This window comes from Hydra viridissima, unplaced genomic scaffold, assembly GCF_058129835.1.
Source record: "Hydra viridissima isolate aposymbiotic clone 2 unplaced genomic scaffold, HvirCarnegie_v1 scaffold_13, whole genome shotgun sequence".
NCBI classification, from domain to species: domain Eukaryota; kingdom Metazoa; phylum Cnidaria; class Hydrozoa; order Anthoathecata; family Hydridae; genus Hydra; species Hydra viridissima.
The window spans coordinates 8,472,094-8,492,730 of record NW_028324312.1 but is presented as its reverse complement, the minus strand read 5'-3'; the positions used below and the strand labels follow the sequence as shown (position 1 = coordinate 8,492,730).

The 20,637-nt window shown below is 27.2% G+C and overlaps 1 protein-coding gene across 3 annotated transcripts in view; it reads left to right on the top strand.

Moving 5' to 3' along the window:
- LOC145186866 (voltage-dependent L-type calcium channel subunit alpha-1D-like) overlaps positions 1-20,637 on the top strand; it is a 46,117-nt gene that overhangs the window by 17,045 nt on the left and 8,435 nt on the right. For all 3 annotated transcript variants that reach the window (XM_090070656.1, XM_090070657.1, XM_090070659.1), the window contains 18 exons: positions 1,134-1,237; positions 2,560-2,659; positions 3,417-3,524; positions 4,383-4,435; positions 4,505-4,559; positions 4,654-4,754; positions 6,534-6,732; positions 8,487-8,651; positions 9,017-9,124; positions 9,248-9,325; positions 9,565-9,687; positions 9,810-9,875; positions 10,598-10,686; positions 10,775-10,934; positions 11,132-11,259; positions 16,806-16,902; positions 17,685-17,889; positions 18,173-18,267. In XM_090070656.1, the coding sequence (XP_089926782.1) occupies positions 1,134-1,237; positions 2,560-2,659; positions 3,417-3,524; positions 4,383-4,435; positions 4,505-4,559; positions 4,654-4,754; positions 6,534-6,732; positions 8,487-8,651; positions 9,017-9,124; positions 9,248-9,325; positions 9,565-9,687; positions 9,810-9,875; positions 10,598-10,686; positions 10,775-10,934; positions 11,132-11,259; positions 16,806-16,902; positions 17,685-17,889; positions 18,173-18,267 (2,034 nt within the window). The remainder of the gene's footprint in view (positions 1-1,133; positions 1,238-2,559; positions 2,660-3,416; positions 3,525-4,382; positions 4,436-4,504; positions 4,560-4,653; positions 4,755-6,533; positions 6,733-8,486; positions 8,652-9,016; positions 9,125-9,247; positions 9,326-9,564; positions 9,688-9,809; positions 9,876-10,597; positions 10,687-10,774; positions 10,935-11,131; positions 11,260-16,805; positions 16,903-17,684; positions 17,890-18,172; positions 18,268-20,637) is intronic.

Genomic DNA, 20,637 nt, shown 5'->3' with positions numbered 1-20,637 from the left:
TTTTTAATGATAAAACTATTAAAAAGGTAAAGGATGTTCATTAGTTTTTCATTAATTTTCGAATTCAAAATCTAACATATAAAAGCAACAAATTTTCATTTTAATTTTTTTTTATGTTTTGGCACTTACTTTGCAACAATTTTACTTTTGTTAACAATTGGGCACATACTCTGTAATGATTTTACTTTTATTAACATTTAGGTACTTAAGTTTATTTCTCAGAATGTGTTGTAAAAAGATTTACAAATTTCTTGAAGATTTTTTTGGTGTCCTTCCTTATGGTTTTCTATTCTCTTTTTGAAAGAGTCAATAGTTTTCAAAGGAGGAGCTAGGTAAAATTGGAACAATCTCTTTCTTATCCACAAAATCAAAGTTTTTCTTCTCTAACCAGAGTCATGTTTTTTTTTTGTAATAACGTTTTGTTATACCCTCCATCATTTATTTAGTACATCATTTAAAGTGTGACAATAGGAGATGAGTAGTGTAAAAACATTCTTCAAACATTCTGTTAAGTACATTTTACCATTCTTGTTACCTTCATAAAAATACAGTTTTGAAATGTTCTCAAACACTGCCAAACAAGTTACTTCTACAAGTTTCTTTTCTTTTCTTTTGAGCTGATTTGCATTAGAAACCTCAAGTTTGTTCTTTCAGTGAAAGTGTTGTTAAATGGGAATATTTTATAGATCTTGGGAAGTGATTATCTATCAAAAGGCTTGATCATCTATCAAAAAAAAGCTTTTTTTTTTTGCTTTTTCTATAGAAAATATGGCAGCTTTTGTTTGCAGTAGGATTTGAAACCTAGCTTCTGCTTTGATTACAAAATAAACTTTTGTTAAAAAATAAACTTTTAATGATTTTAAATTTACAAGCTTCATCCAATTTAATTTAAGGAAACATTTATTTATACCAGTAAGCATTATTAAACTTACTGAAATGTTAATTATTATTGCAGTAAATTTGGTAATATTAATTTAATTTTTGAAGGCTTTGTTTTATTTAATTTAAAATGTTTAGTAAGTAGGACAGACAATTAATATTTTTGAAGTAAACACTATTGAAGACCTGCTTGTCAGTTTCAATGTTCTGCTTCAAAATTTTTTTATAATTTATAAAAAATACCTTTCTCTTAGACAGTTGCTAATGGGTTTGTTCTTCACAAAGGAGCATACCTTCGAAATCCATGGAACAAGCTTGATGCTTTAATTTTTGTGTGCAACTTGTCATCAATAGTATTGTAAGAACAATTATTTGATTGCATTAATTTTTTTTTAGTTTTTTTATGCAGTTAATTTAATGGAAGACCTCAGTACTTTTGTTACATTTTTGTTAAAATGAACCTAAATTTTATACTTACCTAACATTCCTCTATGTACCAGCAGGTACTTGAACACAATAGACAACTTCAAACTCAAACTAGAGAAAAGAATTCTAATTGACCATGCTTTTACTTTTTCAGTTTACTTACATAATAAAGTTTGTGTGTATAATGGTTTGACATAATATTCTTAGAAAAATCAATTGAGAGGCCAAGCATAAATTTTAATATTTAGAGCTGAAAACTTAATATTCACAATGGGTTGCTTTACAACTGGAACAAACTGTATTTACCATATTTTGTTAAATGGAGTTTCAGCACACATAAGCATACAAAAAGGAATGCAAGTCTTTGTAGTATAGACAATCATACTTGAAAAATAGACTGTTCTTTACCTATTTTATTGACAAAAGTGGAACAACTTAGTCCACTAGACAAATTAAACTATTCAAATAATTTAAGACTATTTGTAACATTCTTTCAAATCTTTTAACTGATTTAAAATCCTTCTTTTAATTGATTCAAGCATCCTTTTTTTAACTGAACTAGGCACATTTTTTTAAAATTTAAAATCTAGATTAAAAAAAAAACAACTACAAAAAAACTTCAAAATTAGCGTAAAAGAAGGGATATCAAAAAAGAGCTACCAAGAAAGTACAATTGAGTTGCAATCAAAAGGTCACTAAATTGTTGCCATAATAATACACAAAGCTCTAACCTTTTTTTTTTAATCTTGTGAATAGACATAAATAATGAAGTGAGTAGAGATTTTTTTTTGACATTTCTCTCCTAATTTTTTTTTACTTTAAAAATTTAGTTTGAAAATATTTTTATTCTACAGGAAATTCTAAAGGATAAAAATATTTTGAAACTGAATTTTTTAAAAGTAATTTTTTTATAACATTGCTTTTATTACTAAAATTTTCAACTTAACCATAGTTTTACTTTTACAAATTTGTTTTTAATGAACTTATATTTTTATAAATTTATCTTTTTATAAATTTATCTTTTTGTAAATTTATATATTTATAAGTTTATCTTTTTATAAATTTATCTTTTTGTAAATTTATATTTTTATAAATTTATCTTTTTATAAATTTACCTTTTTATAAGTTTATCTTTTTAAAAATTTATCTTTTTATAAATTTATCTTTTATTAAATTTATGTATTTATAAAAATATCTTTTTACAAAATTCAAGTTTTTATAAATTTATCTTTTTACGAATTTATGATTTAATAGGTACAGATTCCACTTCAAATCAGATGTTGTTATTGAAGTTTTAGGTGTATTTACAGTACTTCGGCCTGTCAAAGCAGTGCAAAAAATCAAGAAACTCAAAGTAAGCAGAAATGATTTTTATTTTTTCTTAGTATATTGCCTGAATCTTATAATCATGTATTTATTATTATTTGTGTATATTCTAATAACAAGTATATAAAATAATAGCAAATAGTGGAAAGTTACATCAAAAGAAAGAAAAAAGTTTAAAATTACAGAAAAAATATAGGAAAATATAACTTGATACTTACCTAGGGTAATGTAAAAGAAGTGTAAAATCAAGACCACTATATTCCTATTACAGTTATATATTTCTTTTTTCTCTCTGTCTGTTTATATGTAGATGTACAATTTATATACATTTTCAAAACTCTCTATGGCGTAATTTCTTATACAATTTTTGAGACATAAGTATAATGAAATAAAACAAATGGGTAAAACAAAAACAGAAAGAATTGTGCTGTTTTTAAATGACATCCTAAAAATCTGTGCTTAAACTGAGGTGATATGATGAATTTTACTCAAAGTCAGGAAATTTTTGTCTTTTTTGAAAAAGCAACTCATTTTGTTGATATTTACTAAAGATAAAAAAAACTTGTAAAAAAAATTTTTTTAATTAAAGTTATCTTTTATTCTATCATCTAAAGGTTAGGTTTTGAAGTTTAGAATATAACATTTTGTTAAAAATCTTAGGCGTTTGTTCAATAGTTGTTACCTCATTTGTATGTGTACTCATCAGAGTGTCCTATTATTAACTAAATGTATGATAAATTATATTTTAGCTGCCATATATGCTAATTTTTTTTTTTTACTTTTAGGTTGTGTTTCATTGCATGGTGTATTCATTTAAAAATGTTGCATTTGTTCTGATTATTACTCTTTTAATGCTTTTCATATTTTCATGCTTTGGAGTCCAGTTTTTTAAAGTAAGTGGATAGTAGCCATGGTTACTAATTTTTCTTCAAATTAATTCTAAAAATTAAAAAGTATAAGTAAACTTCTCAAATTTTACCATAATTTTTTTACTATGGTTTAAATGTTAACAACATATTGCTAACATAGTTATGATGTCTCTATAAGTTTAATGTTACCAGAGTTAAAATGTAACTTTTTAAATAATGAACGTTAATCCTATTGGGAGCTGGGGTTATAGGAAGTTGTTAGAATAAATACAGGGTTTGAAATAAAGTAATTGGCTAAAAAAGTAATTGGCTAAAAAAATTAAATATTAACAAAAAAATGTATGTATTTTTTTTCTTAAAAATTATTTTTATATAAATAACAATTAAATTAATAGAAGCAATGTTTTTGATAACTGTATACTAACCAAACATAATATGCTAGCCAAAATGAGTATGAAAAAAGTTTCATATATAAATTACCTTTAACTAAAAGTAAACTACAGGGTGCAATTTTATCTGCAATTTTTTAAAGAGTAAGTTTTTATTTGAATGGAATTTTTGAAAATTTAAATACATGATCAAGTGCATACATTTAGCAAACAAATGAATACATTTACTTTTGTTTTTATTCCAAGTTTAACAACCTTTTAAACAGTTTATGTATTAAAGTCCATAAGTAAGTCAAGTCTAAAAATTGTAAAATGCACCAACATTGAAAGCAGCAACAAATCAGCAATTATAATAAATTATTTAAAAAATGCTTTTCTTCACTGATTTTTTTTTTTTGCAATACTGTTAATTGCACATCAATGAAAGTTGTCAATGTTTGTTCTTAATAAATGCTTGCGCTTTATTATGAGCAATTATTTTTATATTTTAAAGGGCACTCTGGATTTTTGTAATGATTCAAGTAAAACTTTAAAAGAGAATTGCAAGTAAGGGAAATTTTTTTTTTTCTTAGGTTTTTTTGTGATTCAGTATGATGAAATATTTGTTTTCAATAGGGGTTTTTTTTATCAAATTTCATCATTCGAAAATACTAAGGAAGAGAAAATAAAGGTGATATGTTTGCTCTTACAATAATTTTATTAGCTTTACTTCCTATGTGGCAAATAAGCCTTTTTTTTCAATATGTTTAGCAAATTTCTTTCAGTTAAAACCTCGAGAATGGCAAAAGTATAAATCAAACTTTGACAATATTATTGAAGCAGTATTTACACTTTATGTAAGCTCTACCGAGGATAATTGGCCCACGTAAGAGTAATTTTCCTATTAGATTTATGTTACTAAATACTGATTACATGTACAAAAGAGTGAACATCTAAATGTCTGATGGTTGCCCAGTTTGTTTTTTTATATAATTTATTTAAAATTACTATATAATTTCAAAGTTATACGTTTATAATTATGATACAGTTATACACTTTTAAAGTTGATTATGACCTCTGGTTAAGTGGGAAAATATTGTGTTTAAAAAATAGTTTTAACATTTTAAAAATGTAATATCTGGATTTCAATTATAAATGCTTTCTCAATTGAAAATCTGTCAAATGCCTTTACAATAAAAGGCTGATACCAAGTTTCAAAGTTCTAGTGTTCACTTTAATAAGTCTAATGTTTTTTTTTAAGTCAAAGTTCTAGTGTTCACTTTAATAACTCTAATGACAAATCATCGAGGTATATTTATGTTGATTGACAATAGTTTTGAATTAAGTTGACCGCTCTATGGTTACATAGAATAACTGTCTTTCTGGTGTCCACAATGAAGATTGTTTGATTTTAAAATGGAATATCTTTACAACAGCAGATTTGAGTTGCTTAGTTTTTTACTATTTATTCATAAAAACAATAACTTAAAGAACAACGTAAAGTACAATATAAAACATTATAGTGATTTGTAACATTTTTTTATTTAAAGTAATTTTTTTCTTTACAACATCATGTATTGCAAAAGTGTTTTTGATGATTTTTTTGATTTGTAAACCCGTTTTTTCTTCATATCCTCAAGTGAAACCACTTGTTTTCCACTTTTTTTTAAGTGTTCTTTCATATAATTGGGCAGTCTTCGGAATAATTTAACGGATTAGCTGAAAATATAGTTAGCTAAAAATATAATTGGGCAGTCTTCGGAATAATTTAACGGATTAGCTGATTTTGGAAAAATTAACTTTGTTCTGTTCACAACACTCAATTGTCTTCTTTGAAGAAGAAGACAATTGAGTAGTATGAACAGAACGAAGTAGCTGGGAGCTTTATGATAAATGGAGCCTTGCTGTAGCTCACTGGAATTTTTTTTAAGAAAAAACAAAATTCTGCTCAAAATACAGCTCCAGTATGGGAACTCTATATACTCTTTTAAAATGAACATTTTGCAAATATAAAGATATAAATATTAAGCTATATAAGTTTTTCAGTTGATAGAATAGTGATTTATAATTCTTTTTTTTACCACTGTCAACAGCAAGAAGTATGTTGACAATGGTAAAGAAACAAACAAACATCTGATTACAAGCAAGTTATAAATCTAAATGAGCTTTTACCTATTTTAACTGTAAGAAAGTTTAAATTATTATAAAAGATGGTTTTTGAATATAAAAAAAAATGATACAATAAAATGCAAATCATCATAGCATTCATATAATTTTTTGGATTTTTATAATTACTTATGTAAAGAATTCTTTTGATAATACTTTGAACAGAACTGCATCTTTAAAAGAGTCTTTAGTAAAGCACATACCTTTCAAATAAGGAAGAATTTAGCAATTTTTTTTTACAATCAGATGCAATATATGAACTACTAACAATAGTTGATTGCACCTACATCATTTTTTTGATTTTATAATACTTTACTGTTAATTTTTTTTTTTCATTTTATAATACTTTACTGTTAATTTTTTTTTTTCATTTTATAATACTTTACTGTTTATTTTTTTTTTCATTTTATAATACTTTACTGGTAACTTTGCCTGTCATTTTATAATGCTTTCCTATTTCTCTTTATTGGTCAAATAGTTTATTTCTTTATTTTTTTAGCATTATGTACACAACAATTGATTCAGTTGGCGATGGACAAGGTCCTTTGGTTAATAACAGACAATATGTTGCAATATTTTTTATTGTATTCATTGTGGTATTTACCTTTTTCATCATAAACATATATATTGCTCTAATTATCCTGACCTTTCAAAAACATGGGGAGAGAGAGATTCAATGTGGGCTGGATAGAAACCAAGTAAAATACAATGTTTGGTTTGGTACATATACACATACACACATTACATACATTACATTACATTACATTATATTACATTACATTACATTACATTACATTACATACATACTAGGGCAGGTTGAATTAAACATTTTGTTTTATTAAATGTTTCGCATTATAGGGATTTTTTCTTAAAAAAAATACTTTCTAAAAAACTTTATGGCAACCAGATAATGCCTTCATGTGCAGTTGTAGCATTGAAGTGGTCTTGGAAGACTCTTTACACTAACTTATTGTGATATTTTCTTTTGTTTTCATTATGTCAGAGCTCAATTAATTGATATGCAGTGGAAAACAAAAGTGGCATGTCTTAGTATAGCAATTTTTCATGGCCACCCTAAGTTTTTCTTAAAAATTGTAGGAAAGTATAAATTTACAATACTTGTTTGTAGTTTTTAAACTTAGAAGTTATCAAAACTTTGAAAATGGGATTACTAGAGGCAAATAAAGCATTATATACTTTGGTTACATGTTTTGTTAAAAAATATTTAATATAATTATTATAATTAATACAATTAATATGAATAATATGTTTAAATTTTTTTAAATGGTTTAGTTAAATAATTTAAAAAAAGTCATATAATTAAATACGAGAATTGAATAATTTACTATAAATTAAAGTAGTTAATATAATGAATATATAGTTAATATTTGGTTATTTCTCCTTATGATAGCTTTTTGCATTTACGACAGCTTTTACTCTTTTCGGCAATATATTTTCATTTTTGGAGCTTTTTGTTACAATTTCAACAATTGATAATTTTGTTAATCAAAACAATTTCATTTGTGATATAACCTTCCTATTTTCTTTTTTAAAAATTCTTGAATGGATGGTTTTATCTTGATTAGTGTACTTTGGCCCCATACTAAAATATTAACATTTTTTTTTTGACATTGTCTAATTCTTTTCAGTGTTTAGCTCTCCATATTAGTTAATTTTTTCTTAATATTTTGGACGGATACTTACAAAACATTACATTTTTTGCAAATAACTAGTATTATTTAGCAGAGATATCATCTCTTTGAAAATAACTGGTATTAGTAAGCAGAGATATAATTTTGGTTTATTTATGTTGATAAATCTTTATTTTTACCAATATTTACAAATAAACAGTTATTAGACCCAGTTGATTGTTTGTATGATAAGTTTAAGTATTTTAAAAAACCTCAGCCTATAATGCACACCTGCACAATGTCCATATTAGTAGAAAGATGATGTTACAAAATGATTACTAGGCAAGGTAGGACTGCCAACAAGATAAAAAATTCTATCAGTTATATCGCAAGCAAAAGATATTTAAGGCTTCTTAATAAAAAATAATAATAATTTAACTAGTCAAAATAGGAAAACCGAGATTACATTTGAATTTTATTAATTTTATTAATTATATAAATTTTTTGTTAACTTTTTTTAATTTCATTAATTTTATATATTGGCTATGATAAATTGTTACACACACTGCTGTAGATTAAAATATTATTGTGAATTTAGGATCTGATTTATTGGGAGTCCCATCACCTTTTCTTGATTGAACTCAAAGCTTAAAGGCTTTAAAATAAATTCTTAAAAATGATTTTAGATAATTAAAAATTTTGGAAATTTTTGTATTGCAAACAAAAGATGATGTAATTACAACCTTAATTATTTCGGTGTTTAATGAGTGAAGTTTTTTTAAACAATTTTCTGATTTACTGACTGCTTTTTTGTTATTTAGTGCGACTGTTTACATTTTGTTCTTAATGCTAAGCCTCATAAGAGCTTTAAACCAAAAGATGAATCCTCAATATCATATCAAATGTGGCTCATAGTAGAATCACGACCTTTTGACTGTTTTATTATGTCAATTATTGTAATGAACTTTGTACTACTAATGATGAAGGTGAGATTTTAAATTAAAAACACATGCTTTAACATCAATAATATTATGCAAGTATTTTTTATGCAAATAATTAATATTAACATTGTTATGCAATTTTTATGCTATAAAAAGAATTGAAATTTTTTGTCAGTACAATTTGTAAGAATTTTTGAGTAAAATATTTTAAACTTTTGAATTGCTTTGAACCTTCAATGTTATTTGATTAATTTTAATGCAGATTTTGTAGGTTACAGTTTTTTTAATGTCAATATGTTTGAAAACAACATTGTGTGAGCAAATTAAACATCACTTAATGTTTCTAAATAAATATTTCAGATTATTTTACATATCTGCTTCTAAATTCTGTACTCTTTTTTTTCATGTAGTATAATGGAATGTCAACAGAGTATCGCAATGCATTGTCTTCTTTGAATATTGCATTCACAACCCTATTCTCTTTAGAAGCACTTGCAAAGATTATTGCATATAGATTGGTTTACTAGACTTTTTTATTTATTTATCTAGTTTGTGATATTTTTAAAATTTTCCTAAATAGTTACCAACTTAATTTTTGATTAAATTTCATTCACTGAATATTTCCCATTTTTAACTTTCAGAACTACTTCAAAGGATTATGGAACTTGTTTGATTTAGCACTTGTATTTGGAAGTCTTATGGATATCTTCTTGTCATTGGTAGGTCTTTTAGTGGGGAGAGGGGATGTTAATCTAAAATAACAATCTTTAAAGTTTTTATGTCTAAAGTAGAAAAGTTCATTTGTTTATTTATTTTAAATACTCATTTGAACACATTCTATGTGTTATAATAAAGCATTATTCTATAATTAGGAAAAATTTTACAATATAAGATGCACTGGAATCTCCTAAAATAACAACATTAAAGTTGTAGAAGCTTCCGACTTTTGATTTCATAGATTAAGTCTAAGTCTTTGGATCCAAGCATGTTCCGTTTGTTCAGAGCAGCGAGAGTAATAAAACTTCTGCGCAAAAGCACTAACATGCGTGTGATGTTGTTGACATTTTATCGTTCAGTTCGGGCAAGTTTTATTGCTGTTTTGTTATAGATTTTTAGTTTTAAGAAGTAAAAGAGAAACTGAGTTTTTAAAAGTTTTTGTCTAAAAAATGTTTAATAAAATTTCATTATTAATGCTTCTTTCAGGCTTTGCTATATGTGACTGGATTGATTTTACTTTTTTCTTATGTTTACGCTGTACTTGGCATGAGGGTGAGTTTTTACATAATATTTTTAGCCTTTTTAATTTAGCCAGGCTCTGGCAAGCAATATTTTTCATCCTAACATTAAAAAATGCAAACAAATAAAAACATGGTTTTTATTCTACCAATGTCATGACTAAAAATGATTTTTGTTGTTTTGCTTTTAGTCCAAACTTTATTATTATTGATAAATAATCAATAAATAGTTTTTATTTAGGTTTTAAAAACTGAATTTCAGCTGCTATGCTTTTATCATTAAAAATCAATGCTTTACTCAGCTCCTTTTTCAAATTCAAAAAAAGTGAAAATTGAAAAAACTTTAAGTTATTAGTTCAATTAAAAAACCTAAAAACACAAAGCAAAAATTTTATTAAAAAAAAAATTTTTTTTTTTTTTTTAAATCTAAAACAAAATTTAAAATAAAACCTTAATTTATTAGTTTTTAAATCTAAAACAAAATTTAAAATAAAACCTTAATTTATTAGTTTTAGTAGACTAAAACTAATAAATTAAGGTTTTATTTTAAATTTTGTTTTAGATTTAAAAACTAATAAATTAAGGTTTTATTTTAGTTTTGGTTTTTATTTAAGTTGTTCTCTAATAACGAAAGAATCAATTCCTTGCTTTGAAAATAATAAAATGGTGAAGTTTCACTATTTAACTTTTTTTTTATGTAACTTACAACTCTTTTCCTATTATATGATAATCATTGTAAAGTTTGTCTTGTTCTAGCTGTTTGGCCATATAAAACTAGATGGAACTGTATTCCATGATAAAAACAACTTTCAGAGTGTCTATCGAGCATTGGTGCTTTTGTTTAGGTATTCCTCTTTACTTTTTCGTTCTTTTTTTTGTTCGTTTAGATTTTGGAAAACTTTTAGAAACATCATTTGTATATTTTCAACATAGGTGTTCTACTGGAGAGAATTGGAGCCTCCTAATGTATGGTTGCTATGACTCAGTTGAATGTGACGACGTGTACTTCTCAAAAACTCAGATTAGGAATTGTGGCAACACATGGGCAGCCAGAATCTATTTCACCTCATATGTGTTTTTCTCTATGTTTCTGGTACCTGTTTTTTTTTTTTTTTTTTTTCCAAAAAAGTTTTTTTAATAACTTGTTCTTTCTTATCCAAGCCGTAGGCTGTTGAGTTTTTATTTATTAATGCCGGTCAATCTGTAACAAGAACGGAAATTGTTTGCTTTCTTTACATTAAAAAATTCAAATAATAAAACTTAGTCTTATCAGATAAGTTGTATTTTTAGCTCTTAAATCTATTTTTGGCAATAATTATGGATAATTTTGAATACTTAACAAGCGATAGTTCTATACTTGGTCCACATCACATGGATGAATTTGTAAGATGCTGGTCCAAGTTCGATCCCCATGCAACGTATGTACGATTTAACTAATATTTAAACTGCCATAACAACTTGTAAATATTGAATTATTTTTTTCTTTTACTTACATTAGCAATAAAGTTTAAAAGTTTTATAAATAAAAAATAAGACCGAAATAACTTATTGTAAGTGGTTTATAATTTTAAAAGAGCGAATTTGTTCAATTCCCTAAAAAAATAAGCAATCTTAATTTAATGTTTATGTCTAAGTATATGGACACCTACAGCTGCGAAAAATAAAATAGCACCACCACCAAAAGTTAGTTGAAATTAGAATTTTTAACTATTTTTGATAGTTTGAAAATTTTTTAAATACATATTTAAAAGTAAAATGGCTTATGATTTTTATAAAAAACAAAATGTACAAGTTTTAATATATAGTATTCATTTATTAAACAAAAATTAAAAAAAAATCAAATAAAACGCGAAAAAAATAATAGCACCACAGCTTTTATGTGTACTTTAAAATAAGGAAATATTATGAGATCAATTGTTTTAAACATTTTACAATAAATATTAGTTATTTGTTAACATATTAGTATTTTGTAGCGTGACCTTTATTGGCAATGACGGCTACACAACGTCTTGGCATCGAGTTAGTCAAGTCCTGATATTGCTTTAGCGGAATTTTGCTCCATGTCTCCTTAACTACGTTCCAAAGTGACTCCTTCGTGGTGGCTTTGGCAGCAGCAACCACTTCCTTTACGTCAGCCCACAAATTCTCGATTGGGTTAAGATCTGGCGACTGTGCTGGCCACTCCATAACGTTTACTTTATGCTCCTTAAACCAATTCTTCGCCTTCTTATTAGTGTGCTTTGCGTCATTGTCCTGTTGAAACACCCAGGACAACGGCATTTCATAGTCTGCATACGGAAACATCACTTTATCCAATATATGAGCATAAAGGTGTTGGTCCAATAGTAATAATGTGATGAATGGACCCTACTCCGAAATAAGAAAAGCATCCCCATATCATTATACTGCAACCTTCATGTTTAATAGTTTTGATGGTATATATTGGATTGTATTCTGCATTCGGCGGTCTTCTGACATACGCCCGAGAGCCTTTTCCACCATAAAACACAATCTTACTTTCGTCTGTCCATAAAACATTCCTTTATTTTTCGAGTGGCCAATTTGAGTGTTTTTTAGCAAATGCAATACGCTTTACAACATGTCTGGCACTTAGAACTTTTCTGGGGCTACAAGCTTTTAATCCATTAACTCGCAGACAACTCCGAACTGTTTGTACTGTTGCATCAATGTTAAAGTCTTTTTTCAGCTCGGTAGCTGTTTTAAAGGGTTCCTTTTTAGCCTGTCGGACTAAGCGATTGGCCAACAATGTTGAGATAGAACGTTTTAGACCACGTGTTTCAGGCTTTTCTTGAAATTTTATGGCATTTTTTTATCATTTTATTGGAACACTTAACTAAACGACCAACTTCTCTATAAGATTTTCCTGCTGATATCAACTTTCGGATCAGTTCTCGTTTTTCTGCACTACAATGCTTTCCGCGTCCCATTTTTATATGTAAATGTCTCCTACTAATACGCATTAACATAAAACGAATAAAAGAGCAAAAAAAAAAACCAACGCCTGCTATTTTCACGATTATTTTTACCGTTACCAGAATATTTTACAACAAAAGAGTTTGTGGTGCTATTTTATTTTTCGGTCAGAATTGGCATTTTTGATTAAAGTCGAGCAGCACCAAGCAGTTTTTTTCCCAAAATGATTTGTTTTAGAAAGTAAACATGTTAGCTAATATTTTAAACAGCAAAGCTATAAAAAAAAATTTATTTTGCATGGTATTTTCTTAACAAAAAGGAAAATACGTTAATGGTGCTATTTTATTTTTCGCAACTGTATATATGTGTGAGGCGGGGCCTCATATTGTGTTTATGTGTATATTTAGGGGAGTGGGAATGGGGTTTAGTGTTTCGTAGGTTACGTGGATTGGACGTATAGGGGTATGGGGATGCCTCCTGGTTCTGTGTAATAGTAGCATTTTGACTTATCTTTATTAATACGCGTACTTTTCTTTACGCGCTAAATTTCTCGTTTAAATACTAATAACAAAAATTCTTTTCCCTTAAAGAAAAATTTCTCAACTTGAAATTATATAAAAACTACTTCTTATACTTTCTTCTTTTCGTAAAACTAAAACTCAGGTCTACTTTTTTTTTTGTAGCATCTAAAAAATCTGTTATCACCTCTTCTTTTCATAATTCAACTCAACCCCTAATCGTACTATGTTATTCATCCCACCTCTATCTGTCTCCTCCGTTTTCTCCTCCTCCCTCCTTTTCTTTTTTGTTTTCTCGCTTTTCATATTGGTTATATTGCTTTTGGCGTTTGTGTCTTTTCATTTTTATTTGTTACTGTGTAAAATATTAATTAATTTTTTTGAGTGGCTATATTGTTATAATTCTAAGTGAAACAAGATACTGTTTATAACAGTATCTTGTTTCTAAGTGAAACAAGATACTGTTATAAACAGTATCTTGTTTCACTTAGAATTAGCTTCTTCATATGCTAACTGAGAACATATTGTAAAAGTATTTTTTCAGGAAGCATATTGTATAACTGTGGTTCGGGTTAGTAACCTAGAAGAAGTATATAAAACTTGGTTTCATAAAGTTGTTAGTATAACAGCCATCAAAAAAAAATGTATGGTAAAGTGGAGTAATTAGCCCCAAAGAGCTTTAAACTTCATTTCAGCAGAACCCTCTCTAAGTTGCTTGATACTATCATATAAAATGAGGAAACACTAACGTTTTTATGGCAGATGTTTAATTTTATAATCAGAGAATACTTTGCAACATTGCTTGGGTTTATAATCAAGGGTGCTTATTTTGATTGATCAGTCTTTTTAAAACATCTACGTGTAAATAAGTCAGTACTTTTTTTTAGCAATCTACTTTTGTAATTATAGAGCTTAAAAACAGATGTTTGAAAGAAACAGATAAACCGTATTTTCCAAAAGCAAGCAGCTATCAAAGACTTAGAGATTGTTTGATGAATAGTCCTAACATTTACTTTAAATTCAGTCTTTATTACGAAAAATAAGGCTTTTTTAAGAAGCATGAAAAGCAACTGTTTTTTATAAGACTCTTAAGAAAAAAAGCAAAATACAAGACAACAAGGCAAAAAATCCTGATTTCATCAAATAATGGTTTTATATACTTGGGGAGATTTAGGAAAATGCATACATTAGTGTCTTTCTAATAAGAAATATTCAACTACTATAAATTAGACTTCACCACTGACTTGAAAGCACAAGTTGTTTCAGCAATGAAAAGATACTTCTAGAGTAACCCAGAAAATGGTGCCTCAGACCATCAGCAAATTATTGTAAAGTGTCATACTGTTGATGTAAAGTGTCATAATGCAATATGTTTTATCTTAGATCTTGTTCAACCTCTAAACATCTCAGTTTTCTGGCATTTTTAGGCTGAGTTCTAAAGTAAAAGTACTAAGAGAAATACCCACATGCTCACTACTCCTCGCTCTACCCCACTACATGCTCGCTATTATTCTAACACCATCACGGTCAATGATTGTATTTTGAAATACTAGTGCTCACAAAGCTTCTGCCTCAGTAACACTAATATATTTATTGTTTGCTTCATCTTCATCGTATTCTAATCCCTGGTGACAAAATTTAGGCGCAATTTTTAAATGGTTAAAACTTATTGAGTTTGTAATTATTCAGCCTTGCTTTGTGTTTTGCTTTTAAAGTGTTAGCTTTCTTTTATCAAAGTTTTGTTTAGTTACATCATAAATTAATAAAAAAAATTAGTTGTTCAGCTACTCTAATTGGCATACTAATGCTAAAACTAATGATATCTTAAAATATATTGTTGCCTCCAATAACCCTAAAAACATCTAATATTAAGTGTTGAAGTGGAAGATCAATGAACCATCGTCTTGTAAGCCTGGATCAAACAGAATATCTTAAGTTATGACTTCAGAACATTAATTGTCTGAAATGTCTGTTGAACATCTGGTTTGGAACTTCAACAAGAAAAATTGCTATTAATTTCAGGAGTGATCATTCCTAAATCTTATTTAGAGAAAAATTTCTGATCGCAATGATAAACTATTAGAGAATTTATCATTGATAATGAGTCGTACTTAACATACAAATTAAAATTCCAATGCTGAATTTTCCTCAGATGAATCGAAAAAAGCACCAAAAATTGTAAAACACAAAATTCATTTGTTTCACCATCAGTGTCATTTTTTACATCAACTTCAGAAGACTTTTTATTTAATAATTTATTTAATATGAAAAATTATCAAGAGTTATCAGATTTCACTATGACCAAAATTAAACATCATCACATGTAAAAATCAAACAAAATGTTAGTCCAGGTAGTGACACTTATGATGTCGATAACACTGTATGCTTTAAGTGTATTATGCATAAAGATGCAGATAAAAAATGGGTAAGTTGTCACATGTGACATAATACCATATCAAATATAATTTAGTTAAAAAAGAATGATAATATAGTAATTGGTAAAAGCCAATGTGAACACAAATGCTCTATGTATGTTGGAATTTATTGGCCCCATATTTAAATTTTTTATGATTTTTTGTTAAAACGTTTTAATATTTTTGTTGCAGTGCATTTGACATGGTATCAAATATCATGCGATAATACGCACTTAAAGTATATACTGTTATTGTCCTCAAGAATCTCAATATCTAGCATAGTTTTTTTTGTTTTTTAATTTTTACACATGCTTAAAGTTAAACTTTAGCCATAGCAAAATTTGATGATGTGAGCTGATCAAGTAAGTTAACTTAGGAAGCCCAGAAAATATAAATAAGTCAAAAAAAAGTAGAAGGAAACAGACTTTTTGAATCATTGTTTTACTAAAATATCTTTAATTTCAAGATTTAAAAATGCTATTAATTGAATGTCACTATATGATTGAAAAGAGCAGGTCTCGCAGCTTTTGCAGAAGTTTAGGATTTAATCTTTTAGTTATTTCTTTTGCGCAGCTTGCTCTAATTTGTGTTGAACATAGAAAGTGTATTTCTAACAAGATGGAAAACTGAAAGTCTAAGAAGTTTGGACGTGAGATCATAAAATCATGATCATGTATCGGGCATTACTCACTTTCGCTAAAAGTATACTCCCAACATTTGTTATCTTGTAAAAATACTTGATTTTTTCTTTTTTTAAACGATGCTACCACAAATAGAATAAACATTTTATTGTAAAGTTAAAAAAAACTATTAACGATTAATTTAAAACGGTAGCCATGTTGCATAAATATCAACAAGTAATACACTTATTAATTTACTAATGCTATTTAAAAAGTAAATAACTATTTAGATTTGGTTATACAAGCAAACGTTGTTTTAGCCATAGAGTTTTTAAAATGTTTCTCATTAAGTTGCGAAGAGAATTATATCTATAATATACGCAGCAAATAATATATGCAAAGAATATAATATATGCAGCAAATAAGATTGGAATTAATTATAATTTTAAAATAATAGGTGTAGAAACTTTTTATTTAGAGGTTTCATCACTCTCAGTCAACTTTATGAGATGATGTTGCAACTACTACCCCCAGTTGGATTTGGGCGTCACTGTCCGAAAACTGTAGCTTACAAAGTAATCTTGATAATCTTAAATCTATTGTTTTCTTTTATTAGACTTACAATTGACCTTTTTGTTTTAAGTCTAAGTGAAGTCTGTTTAAGTCTTGTTTAAGTAAAGTTACAGAAAAGATCTATTTAGAGTGTTTTCATTTATCGCTAGAAAATCTTAAAAAAAACTTAATTTGCTCTGTGACAATTCAATATGAATGGGTTTTTTCATCAATACACTTTTTACGAAAATGAGTCGCGGCAAAGGAGATGTGCTCGATTTGAAGGATGAGACTTTATCAAATGGTGTCAAAAAACAAAAAGAAAACAAACAAACAAAAAAAAAAAACAAAAATAAAGAAAAGTGATTTTTTAATTTACGAACAATATCTGATGCATTATAATTATACAAGTGTTGTCTTTAAAACTATCACGGACTAATAAGGAAGTTGTAGGAAGTACAAGCTCACGAGGATTTATTTTAGATTTTTTCATATCAAAGCTGAAAAGTAGTTTTAAACAGCAAAAAGCTGAAAAATAAGAGAAAATAAAATTAAAAAGAAATAATTGAAATGAGCTGTGGGTATTACTAGTGTTTGTAGTCCCCCCTCTAAGAACTCCTTTTTTCTTTAAGGTATCATCTTGCTCAATTTGATCCAAATTTTTCCTGATCTATAAAATTTATAAACAAATTAACCTATAATACATATGTGCTCCTATGTTGTATAAACATTGTAGATAAATAATTTGGTTGCTTTAGCATCTTTTTATATTGCACTTAATTAAACAACTTTACAAACATGATAGCGACTTATTCGTTTGGACATCCCAGTAAATGCTGATGGAGCTGTATCTTTCTATACAACCTTGATTGCGCTTGTTCGTGTTGGGCTAGACTTTTGCACTAAAGAAAATAGATATGAAAATGATAAGGAGCTGAAGCGTATTGTCAAGTCGTTATGGCCTCATATGACCTCCAAAACTCTTGATAAGTTCTTTCCTAAGTTATCAGGTAAACTATATTGGGTTTTCTTCAGTTTTTATAATACTTTCTTTGCATTTTTATCAACTTTTATCTATATTTTTTGTAATAAAATAAAATGTATAAACTTGTTAATTTTTGACAAGAAACAAATAATGTCTATTTGAGGCTGAAAGTAAATTTTTGAACTTTTAGTTATAACCTCTGATTGTAAAATAATCTTAGTACTGAAATATTATTTAAGAAATAACATTATTAATTCTAGCCTTATTAATTTATTTTAATATATTATTTTTATTTCAACGTCGTAAAGAGAATGAGAAGCTAACAGTGGGAAAAATATTTTGTATTAAGCTGTTGGTTATGAATTTTCGCAAAGCAAAAAGTGGGGAAGAAAAGATCAAATCAGTAAATTTTTTTTTTTTTTTTTTTTTTTTTTTTTTTATATATATATACCTGAGCATAAGGTTAAAGAAGTCAAACAATTAGTTCATACAAGGATAAAGAATGAAATTAAATAACAACATAAAAAAAAATTAAGTTGTAGAAATAAAAATGCTCTTTGACTTTCTGTTAGGGCAATATGACCTTTTAAAGGTCACATTTTGTTAAGAACCACTTTTTAAACTTGTTTCGATCACATTTTAAAAATTTGTTCAGACATAAAATTACAAACCTGCTGTTATCAAATAAATTTGCGTAGCATTTAAACTCCAGCCTCTTTTGACATAAGTATTTCTGTAAAGCGCAAGCAATTTTTTTTGAAAGGCAGTTCTAACTTGTTTGGGATGTTTGTAAGATACGTCATGTAGTTAGAAAATGTTTGTTATAACAATGGCGAATTAGAATGGATGGAATTAGAAAAATATCTCAAATGATTTTTTTTTTCTAATGCAAAAAAAAAATTGAATGCTTTGAGATGCTATCTCTTAACGGCTATGATTCACATCTTAGCGTAGAACTGAAAAACTTAGCTCTTCAACTTACGATATACTTTGGCATTTGCTTGCTCGCACAAGTAATATTTTCAAACTATTAGACATTAGTGTTTTTTAAACACCAGTATCTAATAGTTTGAAAATGTTACTTGCTAAGTTATTTAGTTAAATGTATCGAAAGTTGTTGAGTTAAAAATCAATTTTGAAGTTTGAAAATAGACAGTTTCCTTCCATGTTTAAAGAACTCATCAATAACAGTGGTCTTATATCCGAAAACGCACTTAGTAGTTTAGCAGTAGAAAAATATTTCCTCTAGTGTATTTTGCATAGTGTATCATGCTTTCAAAGTATTGTGAGGGCAGCGGATTTTATTAATTTTTATTTACATTATATCTTAATTATGTTAAGAATGTGTTTAATGTGACGATGGTGATGCGGATGGAGTGAAGCAGAATAATTAATACGCGCGGTAGGAACATCAGACTTTTTAATACAATTCTTAACGCATATATCAATAATAAAGATATTAATAATAATAATATTACCGTACTCAAAATGCAAACAAAAATGAAATACTTACGACTGATTTTTCTTCTCTTACTTATTTTTCTTAATAAATATTCTCAATTATTTCTCATCAATATATATATTCTTTTAATATTGACTCATACAAATAACAATGCATTAATACTTATAGTAACGCAAATTGAAAGTTACTCAAATACATTTCCTTACCAAATCCTTCTCATAAGTTCCTCTTTAAATTGTTCATAAATTCTTTTCATTAAATTCTCGTTAAATCTTCAAAAATCCTTTTCTCATAAAATCCTCTTTTAAAATCTCTTAAAATTCTTTTCTCATAAAACCCTCTTTCAAAATCTCTTAAAATTCTCTTAAATTCTTTTTTTTCATATAATCTCCTAAAATCTCTTAAAACTTTTTCTTTCTCTTTTAAAATCCTTTTTTATAATCTTTCATAACTCTTTCTTAATACATCTTCAAAAACTCACTTTAAAACACTTCATCAAAATTTTGCCGAAAACATCTCTCCAAAGAGAGGCCTCAAGAAAATGTACTAAAATCTTCCAAAAAAAAATCTCCCAAAAAAATCTCAAAAAATCTCAAAAAAAATCTAAAAGATTTTCTCAACTGTTCCTTTTCTATCTGTCCGCAGGTGTTATTTTGAATTCTCGTACAGACAATAGATTTCTTTTTCTTCAAGTTCGTTCAGTACTTTAGTTTCAACTGCTGAGTCATGGTATTCTTTAAAACAAGTTTTACTAGTTTTCTTTTTATTAGTCTTTATATCAGAGTGGCTACAGAACTTTCTAGAACTTCACTAATTAAAATCATATTATTGTGTTTCAAGTCGTGTTTGCGAAAACAGTTTTAATCATTTATGGTGTGACTTATTCATTTTTCATGTGTGTCCACCTGGTGTTTTTTGGTTGACTCACTCTTTTCCTCGTTCGAATGTAGCGTGTTTGAGTCGGGTAAAACTTAAAGATAATGTTTACAATTTTCTTCATCTCCCCTCCTCGCAGTATTTTTCAAAAGCACTTTTTTGCCCACCTGTTTTCAGTAATTTATTCAATACTCCTAAAAACAACATTATCGAATTTCAAATCGAAAAATTTTGCTTAAAAGCGTTGATACTTTAAATCCAGCTGATATACAAATAACCAAAACTATTAACGAATCAGTGTTAAGTTTGCTCAAAGTTCTATGAAAATCTCTAGCAAATAAAGAAAAGGTTGAGAGAACAAAACGGCCAGCCAATTATAAAATGACCGACGTATTGTAAATGAAAAAGATCAACAAACAATCGAGAAACAAAAAT